Raw genomic sequence first — 24,959 nt, forward strand, 5'->3', positions numbered from 1 at the left:
TGTAAGATTTATTACAGCCTTAAGTGGAGGAATAACAGAAAACGTGTTGTTTTTAACTCTTCTAAGGCATCTTCTACCTTCTAAGTTCTGTGGATCAATGAAACAAGCTAAGAAATACTATAAAAAGTGCAGATTCAGTTGTAAAGCTATGTAAAATCTATCTGTTCACATTGTGTTCAAAAAATTCTCGCTAAACTTCTCCAGAGAAATGATTTATAGATTTTTTTGCTAAAGATTTCCATTGAAAATTAAGAAGTCTTGCAATTACTCCAAACTATTCTAAATCTAAACAGAGCCTTATATTTCCATTTGTAATAATAGAGCAGTATGTACAATTGTTATATCTCGAAAATGAAATGTTTAGTCACTTGTCTAGTTCTCTACATAGCGAGTAAGGAGCTTTTTGACTTGTGACGTCAGCATTTTTTCTTTACTAAAAATGGTGGAAAACACTCCCATAGAACAAATATATTAATATCCAGAGAGCCTACACATGCTTATCACTTAAATAACCATATTTAACACCTTTATTTTTATTTTTGTACACTTTAAAGTGTTAAAAAGCAACTTCTCAAAATGACTAAGGCACTTTTTTCCACCTCATGTTTCCACTTTCTAGGCCTACTTGCCACTTGTTTTCTAGCTATGCTATGTTCCCTCAGAGTGCTTTAAATCAAGCTCTGCTGTTTGTTAAATGCTTGATTGTAACTGAAGCTGTCTGTCCGAGTGTGAGAACACATGTGTGTGTGTGTGTGTGTGTGTGTGTGTGTGTGTGTGTGTGTGAGAGTGTGTGTCTGGCTGATGGATGGCTATTTTCTCCTTTGACCCTGTGTTGAGACGTTCCCTCATTACTTCTACAGATCAGATGCTCAGATGTTCTCTGTACCCTGCAGTTGCCTCTTATTAATCTTTCTCTACTTCTCTTCTTTTCTTTTCTTCTTTCTCTCTGTGCCTCTCCCTTATCTGTTCGCTTACTCTCTTGCCCTTTCCCAAAAATATTAATTTGAAGTCGGACCCAGTTGCCCTGTTGTTCATGAGTCATTCTCTCTCCTGAAGCCCACTACTGAAACCTGACCAACCTCTCTCTATGTCAGTGTGTGTGTTTGTGTATGTATATATATATGTGTGTGTGTGTTTTTTCAAACCTGTCCAGCCTTAGATAATTTCATTCAGCCATCTCCTCCTGGTTGGCAGGGATCAGTGTTTGCGGGGGCTGCACCGAGGGGGCTCCCCAGGCCTCCCAGTCCTTTTGTTGCTCGGGCCACCATTACAAAAGCAACACCAAACACATACACAGGCCATCCCACAAGAAAAAAAAGAAAAAGAAAGCAAAAAAGAAAGAAAGAAACGCCCACCTTGCAAAGAAATAGTTAAAAACCACTCTCTCAATCTACGTGTAGGAGGAGGAACGGTTGGAACGCGGGGGTTGCGGGCAAAAGGGCTAATAGAAGCGCATTATCAGCCGCCACCATCGCGGCCAAAGGTATATATCTGGACCACACATCAAGTTCCAATGTCTCACTTTTCTTTTCTTTTCCTCTCATTCTAGTCCTTTCTCCTTTTTTCTCCTCTCCCTTCCACCTCCCCCTCTTTGTCTTCCTTCTTTTATTTTTTTTCTTTCTCTTCCTTTCCCCTCTTCCCTCTTTTATCACAGAGGGCATTACCCAGTCTGAACTTGCCTAAACCCTTGTGGTCACACCTCTTGAAAAGGTTTTGTTTCCTCCGTCAATTGGTATTCAGCCCAGGTCAGCGGATGCCTCTGGCCCCGGGCTCCGTCGCCGTTTTCATTTTAATTTGCACCTGTTGTGCAGTTGTTCAGAAGGCAAGTGCAGGCCGGTGGATTAGCCAAAGATCATGTTATGAACAGATATGCGCGGTGTAATCTTTTCTGTCCACAGGGGAACGGTAAAGAAAAAAAAAAAGAAAAAAAAAGGCTGAGCTTTTCAGCCTAACCCCCCTCCTCCCCTTCCACCCACCCTCCATTCTTCTTTATGCCTTTTTTTCTTCATCTTCTTCTTCTTTTTTAATGCTTTTTAAATCGCAGAGAGTTTTGTGCAGTGCTTCGATACATACACGGCAACTTGAAAAAAAAAAAAAAGAAGAAGTCAAGTCACGTCACAGAAAACATATTCATATTCATTTAAATTACCGTAAATCAGCTCATGGGTTTAAACACCTTTTCTAAGACCACGGTTTTGGACAGTGTTTGTTGGCCCATATTAACTCTTTAACTCTTCAGGCAAAGAGACACTTTTTTGGATATTATCATAATTTGAATTCCTGAATTTAATATAGAACAATTGCTTTCATTTAACATCCCTTAAACAAACCATTCTCAATAGTTTTGTGCAATTTTTTGGGGCCAATTAAGGGCATTTTTGGACCACTTGGACCAGGTTTTCTTTGTATATGATGCACATATAAGTATTAAGCAATTATTTTTAAGGACCAATTTTGTTGGTCTATTTTTCATAGTTTGTTCACACAGTGTAAAGATTACTTTGTGCTTTTACACAAAAAAGTCTGAGAAAAAAGCTATTAATACAAATTATATCGGCTTATATTGGTTAAAGCTGGGGAAATTCTTCTTTTTTTAAAGGTTTTTTTTTACATCTGTGAGAATGTATTTTTTTCAGTGCCTCGATATGTGCATGTGATACACACTCATTTAAAATAAGTTTAAGAAAAGTTATTAAAGTTATTAAAGTTAAGACTAATTATTTTTCTTCTCAGAGACCCCAATCACAGCTCTGTAACTTTCTCTGAAGCTGGCATTTCGAGAGCTTGGTATTTCTTTTATTTTAATTTTTCAAAAAAATGAAGAAAACTTTCTCTGTTTCTCTTTCTGTTCTTTTCTTCACTGCTCTGCCATTTTTCCTCCCCTCTTTTGTTGGTTCCCATGATGTCATAGCTTTGTCATGGTTGATTGTGCTGCAAAGGCTGGCCATGCCTGCAGGATACTCTTTAGGATTGTGTGTTTGAGTGTGCGAGTGTGTATGTGAGGAATGTGTCAGCTCACAAATATACATATATACTCATCTAATAGCTTAATAGTTTAATTTAATAATTAACAGAATTATACAGAATTTGTATTGGGACACTTTACTCAAAAACAGGGCTAGTTCTAATAAAACCCTATCATAACCCACATGCCATTCATTTAGGTCTATTTGACCTGTTTGTATATATATTTTTTTCTTCTTCTTTTACCTGGCCAGACTGAAGAAAAAGCAGACCGCCTAGGACAGGCAGGTGTCACTCACTCTGACACCGCAGACAGGCCTTTTCTTTAAGCTTTCCGGCCCGTTTTTCCCTTTTTAGATAGTTTTAGAGATTTATCCATTGTTTGGGTGCCTGTGGATAGATATGATAAGAATGAGGGAATAAACACCTTCACCTGAGCTGAGCATCAAATATTGGATTTATATTCCTCTATTAAATGGTTTTAATCCAAAAATATGCAACAATATGCCACTGCCAAAACACATCTTCAATATATAACATTTCCTTTACATCCTTATGTTTTTGCCATTTTTGACCATTTGAGTGCTTAATATATATTTAAAGAAGACTTTAGACAAGTAAATAATCATTAATTAAGCATTTTTCATGGTTCTTTACAAAACTAAAGCTAAATAGCCCTGAATTAGGAACTCTTGAACCTTACACCTTTTCTAAAACCACAAGTTTGAACCATTTTTGTTGGCCCATATGAACTACATTCTAAACAGGCAAAGAACCATTTTTAGGAATATATTATTCTGTGCATTGCTCTATATGGACTATTATTCTATAATATTCAATTTAAACAAGAGTTTTGTGTAGTTTTTTGACCATTAACTGCATTTTTAAACCATTTATGCCAGGTTTTCTTTGTATATGATGACCATTTAAGCTTTCCAATGGTTTATAGGAGTTTTTTGTTACTACATTTTTTATGAATTTTTCACACAGTGTAAAGATCACACAGGACTTAATGATTTTGATATAGACTTCATAATTACTGTTCACTAGGCTTACGTTAGTTATGCAATAGGCATAACATAGCAGTGACCTAAAATGAGAGGATAAGAAGATCTATAAGTATTTGTATATTTATAGAGTTGCATTTGAATACCCTGCAGTCATCAGATTCCTGCTGTAAATGTCTCGAGCTTGTGGAACGTGAGGTGCGGTGAGCAGGTGTGCGTGATCCTAATGCCCTGAAAGGTGCAGCCCTCTGGAATCCCCGGCTATTTTGGCACGTCTAAGCAACAGCTGGCAACCAACACACATACCCAGTCTTGATATGCAGTCAGTCATGTGGTAGATAGTTGTAGCATCTCTGTGTACACCTAGAATATACTGTATTTAAACCTCAGGTAGTTGGCAAGAAGTTGGTGATAAAATGCGTATCAGGATACAGGAGTTCCTATTTATTATATAGCAATAGATTGTGATATTGTAACCATTATGATATATTGCGACACTGCTTTGTGGTTGGAGGGGTTTAAACACAACACGAAATTAACCACTTCTGACACCAATCTTTACATGTAAAACATGTAAAACCAAACAGTATTTAAAAACTAAAGATTTTTGTTAATATTTTCTTACACTCATAGTGATTAAGAGGCTTTTTGGAGCTTCCATTGGTTTGCTTGTGTTTTCATACATTGCACTTGTTCTCCAAATGTGGAAGTAGAAGATGTGGGTGTGCGGTGCAGTTGTTTTGATGGTGGGGTTAGACATGACTAATTTTGACCTAATTTCCACATTCATTAGTCATTTATAAGTGAAAGGCCACAGAAATGCACATATACAAAGGGCAACAAACAGGTTCAAATGAGTCATACATATATACATAAGCGAAAGCCCATAAAAACACAAACCTACAAACGGACATACTTTTATAAACATGCAAAAAACTAATACTAAGTACTGTAAATCACTGTTGTTACACAGTTAAACAGTTGTTAACCATATTTCTGTACATCTTTTTTTGTGTGTTTTTCAGTATTGAACTATGAGAACGTGGTGGAGACGGGATCAGAGACAGAGGAAGAAGACAAGCTGATGGTGTCTGAGGAGGACGTCCTGCTAAACGGGGTCGGGAGCCCGGCCAGCTTGGCCAATCACGAGCCGGCAGCGCCCCCGTCGCCGAGGCTGGGACATGCGCTAATGTCGAAGGCTGAGGAAGAGGACGACGAAATGAGGGACAGCGGTGTGGAGCACGTTTGGCATGATAGTGACATGCTGAGAGCCTCAGTCGATGGTACCGGTGAGTACTGTTGTGACTTTTTTTTTCCAAAAGCTGGATCTCCAATAGATTTACAGGATGGGTTTGGGTTTAAAATGATATTTCTGAGAGAGCATTGGCATTTTTGAGTCAATTGAGTTAGGAAGCTAATGTAGCTATTGAGTAATGTGAGCATGCACTCCAACAATTAGCTTCATGCATTTATTTTATTTACACAGTTTTGTTGAGTTTTAGAGTTGCTGAGGAGAAAATCGATAACAATTGACAAAAGTACGAAAGGCATTTTTTAATCGATTCAAAGCCTTGTATGTATATTTGTACCATTTTCTTATTGTAACATTTGACACATTCTAAATGAAACACTTGTTTTCCATATTATGTCCAAATTTCAAGATGAACCAACCTATAGACATGCTCTGAAATGGCTTGAAATAAAGATTTTGTTTACTGAATATAGCTTATGTAGGAATTATGTCTATTATACATTAGCCTGCATTATTTTAGTAGTAGCACCAGTGCTAAAACTGAAGATACGCACACATACAAGAGACCAAATAAGTCTCGATTTACTGCATTTGGGCTAAATTAGATTTTTCACCTCAGCACTCGTTTTAATGAAGCCCACCCCTTTATTTGTTCATGACACACCCCTTTCATCTCCTTCTCCTCCCTTCTCCTCTCCTCTGTGACGAACCGACGCTGACGTGCAGAGTTGACAGGAAGGAGAAACGACAGGAGGTGTTAGCATCACTGTGACGCACACACACTTGGACTAGAGTGCCATTTAAAGGCCGTCTGGAGTCAGTGACCGACACACACAGACATATATGCGTGTCAGTGTTGGTAGAAATCGGTAGAAATCAAAGAAAAAGCTTGCATTTAGCAGGGAATGCATTTATAATCGGGATGGGATTTTGAGAAAATCATATTTAAATAATCTTCTGCTCATTATGGACCACTTTTAAGCAAATCTGACGTAAATCACATCCACGTGCAATGCAGGACCCTTACACACATACTGTATCCTGTAGCTTGCTTGGGATGTGGCAAAAGTCATGGGACACAACATTATGCTAGGTACCAAATGTCAATGTATGGCACAAAGTACACAAAATGAATATTTTCTTCAAATATGAGGCAGATTTCCAGTTTTGTGGCCTTCTTAGAGTTCCATAATGAGAAAGGAGGAATAGGGAATAGACCTCCACCACCTCCCCAAAACTCCATAACCCCTCCAACTTCCGATCTCTCTGCCGTAGCGCCGAATGCGAGAGAGGCGACCGGGAGAAGAGCGAAGCCTATAATTTTGTCGTTCAGACTCGTTCAAGAGTTCAAACCCCTTCTCCATAACAGACTAATAGACCTGAAGCAAGAAGTGACTTACTCTTTTTAATTAGCAGCGGAGCGGAGCGTTTCCCCTTTTCCCGATGTACGACCAGATTCAGCGAGTGTGGGATCTCGGAGAGGAGTTTACTGACACCCTCATTTGTAATTAGCGTACTATTAGGGATGAGGGAGGCCCCGGCGCAAAACTTTGATACTTTCTTTTCCCGCCGCACGATTTTTCCTGCAAGCGTCATTGGCGAGCAAGCGGCAGTCATGGATGCTTGAGAGATAAATACTTTTAATTAGGGGGAGAGGGTAATCATTAAAGGAAGCCAGGCTGCTGCAAAAGTCATTAACAATCTTAAATGAAATTTTTATTTTTATGATAGCCATTTACATGTATAATAAGAGTCAATGATTCTTGGAAGCATGTGACAGAAACGGAGTGTGGCGAGAGCCAATGTAAGACAGCCCATTTAAATGAGCCGGGGTTGGCTATTCATTTCTGCTAATGAACTAGCTGTGCACCGGGCAGGGAGAGAGGGAGCGTTCAGGAGTCTAAAAATTTAATACGCTCAAAATAATATGGCCATTTACTGAGAGGAGCTTGCCTTACTGGCATTATTAACATTATTAACTCTGAATTCCCTTCAGGAGACGATCCGTGATCATTATTTGCAATATTCCAACTCCCCCGTTCACCCCCCCACCCCCCACCCACCTCCCCACAGCACCGTCTCTTTCTCCTTTAGAGAGTTTGGAGAGGGTTAATCTGAGCGATTGTAATTTCATTTCTTTTAAAGGCCCAGGCTGTAAATCATACAAGATAAACAAGTGTCTGTTTCATACAGTATTGCAGTATATTGGTTAATTTGATAAAAGCTCCTGGAGCCGCAGAGTCTGTGATTCAGCTGTGTTGCAACTTGGAGAGAGAGTGTGTGTGTGTGTGTGTGTCTGCATGCATATGGGGGTGTGTGAGTGCGTCTCATGATAAAACCTCGGCCACATATCTGAACGACCAGGGTGAAGTTCATTAGCTCGGGATTGAAGGAGGCAATTCCTCTTTCCCTTTCTCTCTCTCTCTCTCTCTCTCTTTCCCTCTCTCTCTATCCTCTCTCTCTCTCTCTCTTTCTGTGTCTCTCTCCCTCTCTTTCATACTTTGGGCACCTTTTTTCCATCTCTCTTAACCTCTCTCTCTCCCGTCCTCTCTCTCTCATTCTGTCTCTTGTTGTCTTTCATACTGTCTTTTATTCTTTTTCTCTCCATCTCTATTTCACTCTCTCTGTCTCTCTCTCTCCTTCCTTCTCTTTCTCTACAGATGTTGGACACTTTTATTTTCTCTCTCTCTCTCTCTCTCTCTCTCTCTCTCTCACACACACACACACACACACACACACACACACATAGTCTCGCAACATCTTTTTTTTGCTCTTTAGGTGCCTGAGTGTCTGCCCTGGTACCTCAATGATAAGACTCTCTCTCTCTCCCTCTCTCTCTCTATCTCTCTCTCTCTCTTCCTCCCTCTCCGTGGTGGAGACCAGGTTTGAAGCCGAGGTTTCTCACCGCGTCTCCTCCATGGCGGTGTAATCAGCGTCCGTCGCCGTCCTTGACATTCCTTTATCCCACAATGCACTTCTCATCATCACAGTGTGCTGGAAACCATGACATCATTATCGCAGACAGAGATTTTTTAAATAAATCACCTGCATTGTTCTCTGCCCTTGTCTTTCTTGCTTTCTTTCTTTCTCTCTTTTTTTTCCTCCTCCTGCTTTCTTTTTTGGGAGGTGGAGGCCAGTCCGAGGGTCTCGTGGAATAACAGAGGGCGGTGGAGCTGTGTGTTAACCGTGTGTTTTCACTGAGCGGGGGTTCCAATGCTAAATGGCCATAAAAAAAGGGGGAATGTTTGGAAAATAAACAGTACGTGTGGTGTTAGGTAGGGAGTGTTTGGGGAGAGAGGTGAAGTATGGTGGTGGACACCCCCAGGGTCAGGGTAAAAAAAGCCAAACACGGGCCTGCAGTAGGTGCAATCGGTTTTGTCTCTTGCACTTTCTCATTCTCTTTCTTTCTCTCTCTCTCTCTCTCTCTCTCTCTCTCTTCCCTGACCCCGTGTATCAGAGCTGATTTATCCTGCCCAGACGCAGGAGCCAGACACACAGGTCTCTCTCTCACACTGACAACTATAAACCTCTCTGCCCAGATAAACTTGTCAGCCTCTGTGTGTTTGTGTGTAATAATGTAAGAGTGTGTGTGTGTAAGAGTGTGTGCAATAGTGTAAGAGTGTGTGTGTGGGGGTAAAGTGTTACATGGACCTTGTCTACCTCCTTCTGGAGGGCAAGTCAAATTCCTCTGCACACATAATTCTAACAGACAGAAAAAAGACAGAAAAAAATGATTAGGAAGCGATTGGAGACTACAGCATAAAAACAGTAATGTAGACTTTTTCAAGTCAGTAAAATAATATGTTAAAATATGTATTTGGTATGATTGATAACTTTTACCAATTCATAGCAAATGGCACAATATCACAATATTTAGTTTTGTTTCTATACCAATAATGATATTGGTAAAATATTGAGTATCAATTGATGCAATAATTATTATATTAGTACAGTGTATTTACTAAATGTATATTCATTATATACTAATTACTGCTGTGTAGTTTGTAGACAGTAGTATACACTGGCAATCCAAAACTATAGGACAGGAACTTGGTATTTTTAGCATGGCATGGATTGATTTTAAAAGTGGATAGAAGTTATATGGATTGCCATTGGGTCCTGCCACCCACAGCTCTTTTTAGACATTTGTAGGTGTAAAATCTTGGGTGTGAATGGACCTTAGCACAAAAAGTAGGACAAAAGTTTTTTTGTTGGCTTATTTCTTTGTTGTAACAATGCTTCTTGGCAATAAATCTTATACCACTAAAAAAAGATTAATAAAAGCCTGTTCATTTCAAATTGATATACCACAATTGACCGATCTGGATTTTAAGCTGTTGTACCACCAAAACCAAGTTGCGGCATTATTGGGAGTAAGCCCTAGTATCAGTTTCTCCAAATTGAAGGCCAAGTTGCATGTAACTGGGGATGTCCGAGAAAGTCTGAGAAGAAGAATTACATTGCAATACAGAAATAACCTACCAAACACAAATGTCCTTACTTTTTGCATGCTATATTTAGATACAGCTTAAAAATTGTAACTATTATATTTTTAAATCAGTGAAATATCTCATAAACATAAACATAAAAAATATCACACAGTCCTACTGGCCAATAGACGGAGGTGCTTTGGCTTTCCGAAAAAAGAAAAAAACTGTGGACTGAAAGTGAATTCAGACTATGCCCCTCGCTGGATCAGGGCCTGGCACTACTGAGTGGCTGAGTTGGCAGAGAGGTGGGGGCTGTTGATTTTGCTCAACAATGCTGCTGCAGGAGCTCGATCCTCCAAGCACCGCCTGCCAGCTGTGATGTCATCACTGCCAGACACAAACCCTCCACCCGAACCACCCCCCACTCCCCTCACTCACTCACTCTCCCCAAACTGAGAATAGAGGAGTCTCTCTCATCATTCTTTCTGAGAGTGTATGTAACTGTGTAAGTGTGTGTGCGTGTGTGTATATCAAGCTATGTGTATGTATGTGTGTGTGTGTGTGTGCGTACGTGTGTGTGTGTGTGTCAGGGGAAACTTCAGGAGAGTCAGGGTTTTGTTCTCCGAAGCGATTGGTTGGCCTGTTTTATCTGTTTGTTGCAGAAACAGACTCTCTGTTCATAGGCAAGGTCCCGCTAGCTCTCTCTCTCTCTCGTTTTCTCTTTCTCTTTTGCTTTCTCTCTGCCTCTTAATAAAACTGCTATGTTTCTAAGGAATTACGAAAACAATCTTCTTTTTTAACGTCTCCTGTCTGAAAGAATTGTCTCTTTTTTCCCGGGCGGAAAATTGTTTTATTTTCTCTTTTCTCATAAATTAAAGTTAGCCGGGGCGACTGAGATGATTTAATTTCTCAGGAAAAGAATTGGAATGGTACAATTGCTGCCAATCATAACCTCAAAAAGAGCCCCATTTTTCAGAGCTAAGTTTGTTTTATACTTTCTTGTTCTTCGATTTTTGTACTGTTTTTTGATTTGGTCGAGTATTTAATGGCAAGCTATGTTAGAAGTTGCCGTATCATTGAGTCACATAAACAAAGACAAAAATTCCATGGCAGCAATTCCTGTACTTTTTTTTTCGTTGTTTTTGCAAATCTAGACATTTTACTGTGTTTATGAAATCTCGTCATATGTTCCTACAATTATACACAATATTCTTATTCTCTTATATTTTTTCAGCTCAGCTGAGCAGATAGGACCACGTTGTATTTCTGGAATTACAGTCTGTAATCTGTAGTCCTGTACCTGTTTCTCTGCATGCTTTATTTTCCTCCTTTTGTCCTTGTACTTCAATGGTTAGAACCCCACAGGAGAGACCACCACAGAACAGCTAGTATTATTTGGGTGGTGGGTCATTCTCATGCTAAGCACTGCAGTGACACTGCCTTGGTGTTGGTATTGTATTGTGTGGTATTGTATGAGTAGTGTGTGTTGTGCTGGTATAAGTGCTGGAATAAAGATCAGGCACAGCTGTGCTGCTGGAGTTTTTAAACACCTCAGCATCACTGCTGGACTCAGAATAGGGCAGTAGGTAGAGACTGTGTTTAAGGACTCATAATTCTCAGCATAGGTGTATAATACGTTTTTGTTTAATCAGTGTACATGTAGTCAAGGGTATTGAGATTGAGATTTCTCTGTGTTTCTTCAGAATCAATAAAGGTTCTATCTATTTATCCATCCATCTATCCATCTACGTATCTTCCTCATTCGCCTGCTGACTTGTTGCAGCGGTGTCCGTCCAGCGAGTCCGGATACGAGTAAATCTCAACGCCGACTTTACACTACACACTCTACTCGCTGTGTTTGTAGCAGTCACATGAGAGGCAGCAGGAGGTAGAAGCACAATGGGAATATTTATTACTGCCCCCATCTTCTCGGAAATACCTTGATTTAATTTCTAAAGCCAGGACGGAAGGACCCGAGAAGGACTCCCTAAGTTAATTGTCTCCCAGCCTTTTCCACAATGTCCTCTTGTCAGCCAACACACCCCAGAAAAATCCCCCCGGTGCGTGAAGTTGTGGCCGGCTGTTGTTTATGGAAGGGTTTATGCGTGCGGAGGCTTTATTTATGTCTGTCCTACCTGAGGTCTCCAGCACAGCATGCATTAAAGAGATTGGTGAGGCTTCGCGTAATGAGTTAAAATTCTTCACATAGCCTCTCTCTCTCTCACTCTCGCACGCTCTACTCTCTCTCTCTTTCTCTTTTTCTCCTTTTCTCTTTTGTTTTTCCTCTCTGCTTGCTCAGGTGGACAGAGCTTTCCTGAATTAATCTTTCTACTTACTGTTTGAGGACCTGCGCCTCCCTGCCCTGGCACCGGCCCTTTATTTTCTTGCTCTGTCTCCTTCTTTCTTTCTTTTTTTCTCTTTACTTTCTCTCTCTCTCCCTCGCTCTCGCGCACTCTCTCTCTCTTTCTCTCTCTCCAAGCTTGTCGTGTAAGGTAAATAAGTCTCTGTCTGTTCCCGATGATAGCATTCATTAAGGAGGCCCAACAAAGCCGCGAAAGCAGAGGAACACAGCACGCTCTTTCATTCCTTCACCAGCTTCCTCTGAAGCGCTGCATTGTGACGATGAGTTCGGCTGGTCCTCTCAGGCCCTGTATTAACTCTTTCTTTCTCTCTCTTTTTCTCTGTTTTTTTTTCTCTTTCTCTCCCTCTGTATCTCTCATTGCAGATGAACTAAAAGATGACTTTGACAGCATGGGGCCCGATGCCACTTTACAGCCAGTTGGGAACGGTACAGGTGAGTTTTTTACAGCAAAAACAACTAAAAAATTAAAGGATAATACTGTAAATGATGAAAGAATCTATCCACAATCCTCTGGAGCATGAACCTTTACTTTCTTCATACCACTAGAGCAGCAATAATGACCATATTCTTGCGAAAATTGCAGTGCAGCATATAAACTAAAACTCATGAAGTGTTGAATGGAATGGACCTTCCGTTTTCCATTTTTTTGTGTGTACTGGGAATACACCATAATAAAAGGCATTACCATCCACAGTGAACAATGCAGTAGAGGGTAATAATTGTGACTGGCAGTGTCTGGCTAGAATTGTCCATTTGTACAGACAAGCAACTCTGTCAGAAATTACATTCACACATCAGTGCAGCTAAAACACAGAACCAAGCAATATTAACATTGAAGGTGTAGGCTTCACAGCATATTGTCAACATATAACACTAATATAAGACCTATAGATAAGAAAAGAACATTTTTTTTCTGTGAACCTAATTAATGTTCCTTGCGTTGTTTTTGAGATATATATTTTTTGTGTGATGCATAGAATTTTAATCACTGAACGTCTCATCTGTCACTGAAAGTTTAAGAATAAAACTTATAATAAATAAAGAACCTTCATGATAAATAATCTCATGATAATAATTCCCCCTAAAATAAAGAGGGTGGATATAGAGAGGAATATTCACCACCCCCACTCCTTCCTTCCTCCCTCCCTCACTCCAAGTATGCTTAATTACATAGTGACTCAATTAACTACATTAACCTTCTGTGTCTACGAAACTTTACTGTAGACTTACAGTGAGAAAGGGTGACAGTGTAGAGGACTTCTTCTGAGAGTGAATGGAGTTTTAATAATTGTTTAAATGTATGATGTTAAACGTTTAAAACTGATCTGTTTTTCAGTTGTTCTGGAGAAATCCACTGATTAATTAAATATTACATTTTTCAACCCAACAGCTTTGTAGATTTGTGACTTCCTCTGATTCAGGCCCCTGATTTTTTTTTTTATCTCCACTATAGAAGGAGTGATTCCTTTGCTATCTTAAGTAACAGAGAGAGAAATAAAGAGAAAGAAAGTGGAGGGGGGGGGTGTTGGTGGGAAGGTTTAAAGGGAAAAGCATTAGGATGTTGTCTTTAGTTGAGCTCAAACCCAGCGCAGTAACTTTCCCAAATCTCATTTCGCTCCAAAAAAATCGAATTTGTGCACAAACTCAATTTGTTTAGATTATGTACTCTACAAAGCTGGCATCAATGAGAGGCTAAATGCATTTATGTGTTCCACCGCCTTTAGCCGCCCCTTTTACTGGTGTGCTTTAAAGTGGCAGGCCCTGCATCACGCAAGGGAGTCTTAAGGTGTCTGTGCGTTTATTCCGCGCTTTTATTTTAATTACGTCCCGCTCGCACCTCGCCGTGCGAGCTAAGCGGACGCCGGCTCCGAAAGCCTCGCGCTGCCTGTCTGATAATAATGAAGGCGCTGAATTTATACACTCCAGTTCCTCGCTTCTGAAGAGGGGCTGCGAAAGGTCCATTGGCACTTTGACATTTTCGAGACATTTTTGACACCGACACAGTCCACTACCTTGACCTTTTCAGCAAATTAGACCATAAAATGTTTACTGTCTGACAAATCTGAATACACAATTTACCTTTCGCTTCTGCATGGCCTAATTAAAAGGTGACTAATAAAAAGCTAACTCTGAACACTCTGTCACCGGCTAAGCTCAGCCTAATTGACAGATGAGATGGGAGAGGAGATGGAGACGCTAATCTCTGTACAGATCTAAAGAATATATATCAGTGGGCTGAAGGAAACTTGGCAGAGGCGACTGGGAGACTGCGAAGGAGTGTGTGTTTTTATATAATGTTGAAGTGAAGTCATTATGTTATATTGTCACTGTCATGTTAAAGCTTGCCTCATCAAAACGTCTTTAAAAATATTTCCTTATTTTTTAAGTGGAAACTTCTTCAAGCATTTCTATTACACGGTCCATACATCTTGAAATTAATATACAGCTCTGGAATAAATAGATTTTCATGCATCTTGGCATGTTCTCCTCCACCAGTCTTACACACTGCTTTTGGATAACTTTATGCCTTTACTCCTGGTGCAAAAATTCAAGCAGTTCAGTTTGGTTTGATGGCTTGTGTTCATCTTTCTTCCTCTTGATTATATTCCAGAGGTTTTCAATTTGGAAAAATCTAAGAAACTCATAATTTTTTAGTGGTCTCTTAATTTTTCCAGAGCTGTAGAATGAATAGTAACAGCTTATTGTAGCTGTGACATAATGACAATCTGACAGTTGGTCTGTATAGTGTTTCAAACTACTAGAAATGGCTTTTGTTGCATTATCTCACACCACAAGTCTTAATTGTTTAAAGCAAGATTAAAGCATCATAAGTAATGTGCTAATAGATCATCCCTAAAAAATCAACCCATAAAATAATAATAATTATCCTTTCTCTATTCATGTTTAATTACATAGTAATTAAACAGTTTGCTTACAATCATTTTTACACTGCATTCATGATATATGCATTAAATTTTACATGTTTAACTAAAAAATTAAAGCATTTCTTTACCAGTTATTTCATATTTATTGTTTTTTTTTTTCGTTTAATCCACAATAGACAAAAAACCCTCTCTTTGCCTCAGCTGTAGATAATAAGCGATGACAAAATATCTCCTCCGTATCTCCATCCGAAATCGCAACGTCCTGTAATTTGAAACGTAATTATCAGAAGCCGTCTCGTTAGGAGTTTGATTAGAGAAATCAGAAGTGATGCAGTGGCAAACTTCATTTCCTCCTCCTGCTTCCCTTCCCTTCCTCGCGCAGTCAGTTCCTAATACATTTAAAGCAGAGAGGAGGAAAAAGGAAAAAAAACGAGGGGGGTTTATCGTTAAAAGCTTTTTTCCACAATTCAGATGGCATCCCTGCTAGATTAAGCCATATTTCTTATTTTAATGGCCATTAGGTGACAAGATAAGGCCGTAATTTAGATGTATCCCTGCCTGACTACTACCTTAATGTTTTTTTTCAGCTGTTTTTATCACATCGCCAACAACATGTTTCCGCTGCCTTCCGCGAGCCCCGCATTTTTCACACGGAGCAAAGAATCCAATTTTTTTACAGGGTGTCTGTCTCAGTCACTCTCTCTCTCTCTGTCTCTCTCTCTCTCTTTATTTGTCAGTTCAGTTTGGTTCGAGCTTCATTCATTGGCGTGACTGTTTCGAGCAGAGCGTTGCCAAAATATTACAGATTAGATGATAACAATGACAGTGATAATAATATGTTTATTCATTATATTAGTAGTAGTAGTAGTAACAGTAATTGTTACTCATCATTATGTCATTTATTATAACTGTTATTCACCCCCTCCTTCTCTCTCTCTCTCTCTTTCTCTCTTTCCTCTGTCTATGTCTCTCACCCTCTACAGTAAAGAGCATGGACTGCACGTCCGAGTTCGAGGAGTTCTTCGCTAAGCGGAAGATGCCCGACAGCGAAAGTCACGTGGTCAGCATCGCCGAATACCTCCAGCGGGGCGACACGGCCATCATCTACCCCGAGGCTCCCGAGGAAATCGCCCGCCTGGGGACCCCCGAGGCCACGGGACCCGAAGAGAACGGTAAGGATGCTCCTTCATGAGCCGGTCGAGTTATCTATGAGTTATCCTATGACCTCAGGCAGCTGCCTTGCCCAGCCTGGCCCACCCTAGCCCACCCTGGCCCGAGCCTAGCCCAGCCGTGCCCTTCGATGGCTGAGTGCCAGAGTGTTTACCTTCCCAGTGAGGTGCAGCTGTTAGAGCATTGAAATCAAATCCACTCCCCCTCCACCTCCTGCTCCTCAGGGAGAGCCAGGAGAATCACACCGGCCTTACCGCACATACCTCCCTCATGAGGGCAGCGGGGAGAAATTAGACATGGAAAAGACCACCAGAGGCCAGCTGGACAGACCCAGTCCAAGAAAAAAAAAGAAAAAAAAATCTTATGATACTTCAAGTCCTGGCTGCATTCATTTGTTGATTCATTCAGTCATTCAGTGTGTTTTAATGATAAAGCGACATCTTAGACTTAGCCTTGACACCTTAGAGTTAGAGTTGAATGTAAGAAAGTGATGCTAATGAAATGACCAAACGATTTAGTCTTTACTCGGCAATGAAAAACACTTATCTCAATTTTTGTCGATTTTTAGTTTCCTACATAAACTAGTTTACACTGTGCCAAAATTTCTTAAAGAACGGACCAATAGAAACTCTGCAAAATTACCTGAAATTAACTCTTTTTACATTGACTTCCATTGAAAGTTTTCTGTTTTGGAGATAAGTGTTTTTCATTGGGCAGCGACGTTATTTTTTACAGTATTTAGCATTTTGCCTAAATGCCTCTTTCTTATTTCCATTGGTTTATTCCATGTTCACACAACAATACCCCACATCCACCTAAAATAAAAAAAAATACAAAAGCATATCCCAATATCCCATGCTCAGCAAACTCAACAGAGTGTACATCCAAGTGTGTGTGACCATGCATGTGTGTGTCGGCGTATTACAAGGGAGTGTGTGCGTACGTATCAGTGTATCAGTGCCAGGCCTGACGATGGCACTCAGTACAGCAGATTGTAGAGATACCTCCCATACCAGTCCGGGCGTAGCGCCCGTTAGCTGCCATTGATTTGCTGACCTTTTGGCCCACTGCCCTTTCCCTCCCTCCTTCCCCTGGTTCCCTCCTTCCCTCCGTCCCTCCTTCCCTGTCTCCAACGCAGACCTGCCACCTGGAACTCCAGATGCTTTTGCCCAACTGTTGACCTGCCCCTACTGTGACCGGGGCTACAAGCGCTTGACTTCCCTGAAGGAGCACATCAAGTACCGCCATGAGAAGAACGAGGAAAACTTCTCCTGCCCCCTGTGCAACTACACCTTTGCCTACCGCACTCAGCTGGAGAGACACATGACCACGCACAAGCCTGGACGCGATCAGGTGAGTCCTATGTCTGTCTCTCTTTTTCTATTTCTTTCTCACTCACTTTGGCAGCACACCGAACCCCTCCCTCTATCCATCCATCCATCCCTCTCTCTTTCTCTTCTCTATCTCTCTATGTATATATATATATGTACGCTCTCTAACTTTCCACATTATTTCTAATGTGCAGTATTCCCACCGAGAAAAGAGATCATTTTGATTGGCAATCATTATTAATTTTTCATGGCATTTTGAAGATGCAGATCTTTTACTGTTAATAGCCTTAATAGAGGTCTAAATGGTTTTTTGATGGCCTCCTGATATGAATCCGCAGTCTTATATTCACGATCGAATGATTGTTTTAATTTCCAATTTAGATTTTTTTTCCTCTACCCTTTAAATTTCTCATTTTTTAATGTTCTTTAAAAATCAGCGCTTCAGGAAATTACATGCCGCAATTTATACTCACTGCAATATAAACACAGGATATAAACATGCTAAACGTCCTTTAACATCTTTTCATCTTATTACCTCTGGGACAATTTATAAGCAATTTACATGCATCATATGGGACTCTGGCTTGTGTGTGTGCCTGTAAGAAGTTATAATTCATTTTCTAAGCTTGTTTTTTAATAGGAACTAGAAAGTAAATATGCAGCATGCACGCAGGTATGCAGAGGATATTTCCCGTGACATTTAAACCTGTTTTATCTCTGTGTTACAACCCTACAGTGTCACTACTAGACCTACCTGGGCGATGAAACTGTATAGGGTCGTGCGTCTCCGTACAACACGAGCAGTGCTCATCAAAATCCGCCATCGAATCATTTGCTATTCGGCTCATGCAGCATGTTGCAGTTGTCTTTTATCTGCGAGAGATAATGTTCTGGCTGTAACGGAGTGATTTAATACAATGTGGACTGGCAGCTTGCTCACCTGCCTTCCCCAGTCTGCTCAAAACATGAGCAGATGGCCCATTCTACTCATGTACCCTGCTAATCCACAAATTACTTCCTATTTGTTGGTTTTTGTTTGTGTACTTCCTTCATCTAGAAAGACTTTCCTGTTGAACGGTCCCCTGGTCCCACTTCATTTTTTACCATTATGTTCGAATCTGATCGCACCCGAAATCAGTACGCGTTCGCCCAAATGGACGGCCCTTATGGCTGGGTTGAGGGACAGACGAGGGCTGCCTTTTAGTTCTGCCGAACGAGACAGTTTTTACGCTCTTGGGTTTCCTGTTTAGTCATTTTCTGGCCAGCTGCCTTTTCTTTTTCTTTTTTTTTTTCTTTTTTTCTTTTTTTCCCTCCTTCTCTTGCATTCGTTTCTATATTAATCACAAACAAATCCTCCACAAATTTCATTTCTGTGACTAACTCACTCAAGACTGAGAGCAAGACTACAGCAACATTTTACAGTCAACTCCTGCGTGAGTCAGGCTGCGTTAGGAGGGTTTTCCCAGTTTATATTTTTTGTGTACATTCTTTTTTCCCTAATTAATAAAATCCGTAAACAGTCTAGCCGACTGGTAAAGAGGGAGGGGCTGTGAACCGCTGTGAGCCAATTGTAGGTGTGTAAATATGGACAAATAACCAATCAGGTCCCCTTCCTACAGCACGGCAACACACAAAACATACATATAAACACACACATTTAGCGTAGTGTATGAGAGAGCAAGAGTCGCATGGGGGCTTGGAAAGAAAGAAAAGAAAAAAAAAAGAAGTCCCCCAGTTCTTTACTGCCACTCACAATTAGTGTCAGAATGCAATTGTATCATATTAATGGTGGCACAAATAAACCCTACCTCCATCCTCACGGGGTCTGTGAAACTAGGGGTGGGGGGTGCAGCTTTGGGGGTGGCAATGTTCTAAGAGGAGGGGGCGAAGCAGCTGTTGCTGTTTGTTTATGCAACTCAGCAACATACGAGCGAGTGGTGGGGTCCCTCCCTGGCGCGGGGCCGCCCGGCTCCCTGCTTGATCTCTGAAGGTTGCTGCTGTTTGAACAATCCTCCCTGTGTCCTGCCTTACGCCATCTGTCTCTGCCGGAATGCGAGCCCAGCTCGCGCTCCCCGCCAGTTGTCAGAGCGGATCATGGTCGGCTCCTCTCTCTCTTTTCCACGCTCACAGACCCTTTGTGTTCCCCCATCCATTTAACATACTCACCTCCCACTCTGAATTAATTGTGCACGCCTGGTGCGCCCCGGCTTCCTCACGCTTACGTCCTCCTCACGCCGTATTGTTGTTGTTGTTGTTGTTATCGCTATTATATTTTGATTTTCCTTTCTCTTTTTTTTTTCGTGGGGCCCCCACTTTGAATTGCAAATGCACATCGGTGTAGTTGGGGTGGGGGGGGTGCCGATGTTTTATCTTTGAACAGCAAATGAAGGCCCGGCCTACGTGCTGCTGTACTCAGGCGTTATTAAAGAGACATTTCGTTTGAAGACTTTAAACTGCCTGCAAATTCTCTCACTTCCAATTATCAAACTGTAACATTTACCCAAGCCCACCTTTTTGTGTAATTAACTTGAAATTTGCAGGTACGTTGAGGGACGGCTGGCGTTAAATATGCAGGATCTCGTCCGAGTGATTATCCTAAATTAATAAAAGTGGATCAGATTGCCTTCTCTAATGAGGGAAAAACTCTTTAAAATAGGAGCCTTTTATTTATTTTCCCGCCGCTGCCAGATTCTAAAGGCGCGCTTCGCTGGCACGCGAGTCAGGAAATTAAAAGGTATGTGGTTCTCTGTTATCGTGGCCACACTCGTGCTGGCTCAGTGGAGCCGCAAGTAGAAAGGCAAGATGCTGCGTTACAACAGAAGCCATTTGGCTTGTCGCGCCCGCCGCCGATTGTGATTATGTACTGAACTCTTCCCCTGTTCTGTTTGTGAGGAGCTCATGTAAATATCCTCTCTTCTCCAGCACCAACTGCTGAACCAGGGAGCTGGCAACCGCAAGTTCAAATGCACAGAATGTGGCAAGGCCTTCAAATACAAGCACCATCTGAAGGAGCACCTGCGGATCCACAGTGGTGGGTAGCACTGGGCCCATGCTCTCCCTTTGAATATTCATTACCTCCAGTTAAGATTGTTCTGAACTTCAGAAAATGTACAAAAATCGATCTGTGCCTTTTTTCCTGCTCTCTTGCAGAGGATAAATTGGGTTGCTTTGCTGGCTTCGGCCCATCTAATTCAAATGCTTACAGTTTAATCAAATGTCCAATGGCTTTTTTGTTAATCACTGAATAAATCAGTTAGTTTGATTTTCTTATTTCTTCAGATATTGATTGTTGTCACAAAGAATACATTATTTATCAAGAATACTTTAGTTTTATAGGTACATAACTCTCGGTTATAGGTGCAGGACTTGAATGTTTTCTCTCTTTATCTCCCAGGTGAAAAGCCATACGAATGCCCAAACTGTAAGAAGCGCTTTTCTCACTCCGGCTCGTACAGCTCTCACATCAGTAGTAAGAAGTGCATCGGCCTGATTACGGTTAACGGCAGAATGAGGAACAATATAAAGTCTGGCTCCTCTCCGACCTCTGCTTCTTCTTCGCCCACCAACACCGCCATCACCCAGCTGAGACACAAGCTTGAGAACGGCAAGCCCCTTGGTCTGCACGACCAGTCCAACCACCTCAACATCAAATCCGAACCACTGGACTTCAATGACTACAAGCTAATGATGGCCTCTCACGGCTACGGTACACCTGGGCCTTTCCTCAATGGTGGGATGGGTGGAGGGAGCCCACTGGGTGTCCACAACTCCCAGAGTCCCCTGCAGCACTTAGGGATGAGCATTGAGGGACAGATTCTGGGGTACCCACCACTAAGCAACAACCTGAGCGAGGTGCAGAAGGTTCTCCAGATTGTCGATAACACAGTGTGTCGACAGAAGATGGACTGCAAGCCGGAAGAGCTCTCTAAGCTGAAGGCCTACATGAAGGAGCTGGGCTCCCAGATTGAGGAGAAGAAGCAGGGCCTGGGATCCCCTGGTGGCCCCCAGACAGGTCTTCCAGTCGTCAGTCACAACGGCGCCACCAAAAGCATCATCGACTACACACTAGAGAAGGTCAACGAAGCCAAAGCTTGCCTCCAAAGCTTGAATACAGACTCTAAGAGACAAATTAGCAATATCAAGAGGGAGAAGTTAAACCACACATTAGATTTAGGTACGGAGGAAAAGATGCACGAGAACAACCTTATGTTTACACCCTTTTCTTGCCAGTATTGCAAAGAAACCTTCCCAGGTCCCATTCCCTTGCATCAGCACGAGAGGTATTTGTGCAAGATGAACGAGGAGATCAAGGCGGTGCTGCAGCCCAGTGAAAACATCACGCCCAACAAGCAGGGGATGTTCACGGAGAAGCACGCCCATCTGCTCTCTTCCATTATCTCTGAGAAGGGCATTACCAGCCCCATTAACCCATACAAGGACCACATGTCAGTTCTCAAAGCATACTTTGCCATGAACATGGAGCCCAATTCAGAGGAACTACTGAAGATCTCCATAGCGGTCGGCCTTCCTCAGGAATTTGTGAAAGAGTGGTTTGAGCAGAGAAAAGTCTATCAGTACGCCAATTCCAGAACTCCTCCTTTAGATAGGAACAGTATGCTGGAGGTGGGTCTCCCTACCACTAACCACACCCCCAACAAAGACTCCATGAACGCTCGGTCTCCGCTGTCTTTGATCAAACCAATGGACCGGATCACATCGCCCTCCATTGCCGAGCTCCACAACAACATTAACAACTGTGATGCTCCCCTCAGGCTCTCCAAAACCCCCCAGTTCCCAGGGTCTAAACAGCTCGGAGAGAAGTTGGACCACTCCAGAAGCAACACGCCGTCGCCTCTCAACCTATCCTCTGCCTCCTCCAAGAACTCCCACAGCAGCTCCTACACACCCAACAGTTTCACGTCCGAGGACTTGCAGGCTGAGCCACTGGACCTCTCGCTGCCGAAGTTCATGAGGGAACCCAAGTACGTGCTTACCATGAAGAGTCGGCCCAAGCTGAACAGCGTCCCCTTGGACCACAATCCCATTATGTCGCCCCGGGAACACCTGGAGGAGCCTCTGAACCTCGCCTACCTGTCCAAGAAGGAGTTCGGCAGCCCTAACGGCAACCTGGACAAAAGCACTAGCCCCATGTTCGGCATTAACCCCTTTGCAGGCAAACCCCTGTATACCTCCCTGCCGCCTCAGAACGCCTTCCCCCCGGCCACCTTCATGCCCCCGGTACAGGCCAGCCTCCCAGGTCTCCGGCCCTACCCCACACTGGACCAGATGGGCTTCCTTCCACACATGGCCTACACTTACGCCACGGGAGCGGCCAGCTTTGCCGAGATGCAGCAGCGAAGAAAGTACCAGCGGAAACCAGGGTTCCAGGTGAGCACATTCACCTCCTTTTTCTTCTCTATCTCTTTTTCTTCTATTTTTTCCTGCTCCTCCTCCATCTCCACTCAGTGTCTGCGTGTCTGTAGTGCGCTCTGGCTCTTTCTGCCACTAATTAAAAGGTACTCAGAGTGAGAGGGGAGAGCTCACCTGCTGCCGTCAGCGGCGGAAGTGCACGGCGAGAGATAAATGTTGGAGAGGAGAGGAGAGAGAGAGAGCACACGAGAGGGAGAAAGAGAGAGAGAGAGAGAGTGCAAGAGAGGAAAGACAAACAGCTGCGTAGTGGCCTGTAGTGCCGCTAGCTCCTGTAGCACGCATCATTAGCATTAGCGCCGAATGGCTGTTTTAGCGTTCACAACGAGGGAGGGCACGTGTTGCCAGACTCCAGTGTGAAGCGTCTGAGTGGATGAGGGCAGGAAGTGCCGCCGTGCCAGATGCTCTGAGCACTCCTCGCCATGTCAGGCTGCATCTGTGCCTGTGTGTGTGTGTGCGTTTGTGTGTGTTTTAGGTGTGTGTGTGTGTGTGTGTGTGTGTTAGGTGTGAGTGCACACCTCTCTCTCTCTTTTGATTTCTGTGCCTTAGCTTCGCGTCTCTTGTGTAAGGGATCAAGCCATAGACTGATATAGACTTAACGAGTTACCTTCACTGCTTCAAAAAAAAAAAACTCAACCTCTCGTTTTCTCTCTCTTTCACACACTCTTCTCTTTTGTATCTCCACACACACAGAGAGAAAGAGAGAGAGAGAAAGAAGAGAGAGAGAAGCCAAAATGAGTTTGAACATGTGGATTAATAATGCACGCTCGCCGTGTTCATTACAGCACAGCGCTGAAGGCTGTTTAACATAGAGGGAACCATTCTGATAAAAAAGTATTAATAATGTTTCCTATTCTAAGTTATTAAATTAGATTTTAAAAATACAGCTACGGGCATTTAGCTCAAATTGATTGCGGAATGATAGTGCCGCGCTCTTAAAAAGCCGGCGTGGCGATGTCTGCCGAATCATTGTCAGGCCGGAGCAAGTACTCTTAATGAGGGCAACGGCTCTACGCAATTTTGGTCATTTAGTGCACCTCTTGATTTAATCATTACCGCTTGGAAATTAGAAGACTGTGGCAATATGCCCTGCCAAGGCTCGCTCTTATTATTATGGCCCTCTAATGCAATAATATTTTTTTCCCCATTAATTTAAGTTTAAGCCTATCGGGGTAATCTTCTCTGTAAAGGAAGGCGCAGATAAATATAGCATTAACACCCTTTCATGTACGAAATTAAACCAAATTTGAATGCAAATATATGGAGAAAGGTAATATTAAGCGTATTCCGAGGGAGAGAGCTCATTTGTAATATCCTGCCTTTTTATACAATTCCGAGTCACAAACATTTTAATATTTAATTCCGAAGGCCCGATTCTCTCGCAGAAATGAATCCATTACCTTACATTCAGAAATTGCATGAAAAATTTATTTGACAAACCATACAAAACGAGATTTATACATACAAACATATACAGTGTATTTTCTGTGAAGTATTTAATGCTTCTACAGATTTCTACAGAATAGAACATTATAGAATATATATATATATATATTTTTTTATATATATTTTTTATTTTATTTTCGTTTCTCTGCAGTAAGATATAACAAACCAAAAAAAAAAGACAAATTCTAAACTGTGTTTTTCTTTCTCTGTTTTTAATTACGGTTATTTTATTTATTTGACGTTTTTTTTAGGGGGAGCTGCTCGACGGCACGCCAGACTATCTCTCCGGCCTGGATGACATGACAGACTCAGACGCCTGTCTGTCCCGGAAGAAGATTAAGAAAACAGAAAGTGGTATGTACGCGTGTGACCTTTGCGACAAAACATTCCAGAAGAGCAGTTCCCTCCTAAGACACAAATATGAGCACACAGGTACATACTGTTCCAGACACTTATTTTACCCCATGCTTTTACTTTTACTTGTTTGTCTAACTAAACACCCCCCCCCCCTTTATTTTCTCTCTAGAATATTCTTACGTTTTTTTTTTTTTTTTTGGTTGGGTTTTTTATCCTTTAATTCTTTTTTTTTTTTGCTCCTCTGCTTCTTTTTTATTTTTTATAATTTTTTATTTTTTTATTTTTTCTTTAGTTGGATGTGAATGGAAAACTAACTAATGTTTCTCTC

At 41.9% G+C, this 24,959-nt stretch overlaps 1 protein-coding gene across 3 annotated transcripts in view; it reads left to right on the top strand.

The window, feature by feature from the left end:
- Positions 1 to 24,959, top strand: part of zeb2b (zinc finger E-box binding homeobox 2b) — a 114,322-nt gene that overhangs the window by 82,394 nt on the left and 6,969 nt on the right. For 2 of the 3 annotated variants that reach the window (XM_007257550.4, XM_007257553.4), the window contains 7 exons: positions 4,997 to 5,260; positions 12,379 to 12,447; positions 15,884 to 16,072; positions 17,209 to 17,423; positions 20,324 to 20,432; positions 20,796 to 22,789; positions 24,526 to 24,706. In XM_007257550.4, the coding sequence (XP_007257612.3) occupies positions 4,997 to 5,260; positions 12,379 to 12,447; positions 15,884 to 16,072; positions 17,209 to 17,423; positions 20,324 to 20,432; positions 20,796 to 22,789; positions 24,526 to 24,706 (3,021 nt within the window). The remainder of the gene's footprint in view (positions 1 to 4,996; positions 5,261 to 12,378; positions 12,448 to 15,883; positions 16,073 to 17,208; positions 17,424 to 20,323; positions 20,433 to 20,795; positions 22,790 to 24,525; positions 24,707 to 24,959) is intronic. The other variant, XM_007257552.4, reaches the window with a different exon arrangement.

Source organism: Astyanax mexicanus, chromosome 5, assembly GCF_023375975.1.
Source record: "Astyanax mexicanus isolate ESR-SI-001 chromosome 5, AstMex3_surface, whole genome shotgun sequence".
NCBI classification, from domain to species: domain Eukaryota; kingdom Metazoa; phylum Chordata; class Actinopteri; order Characiformes; family Acestrorhamphidae; genus Astyanax; species Astyanax mexicanus.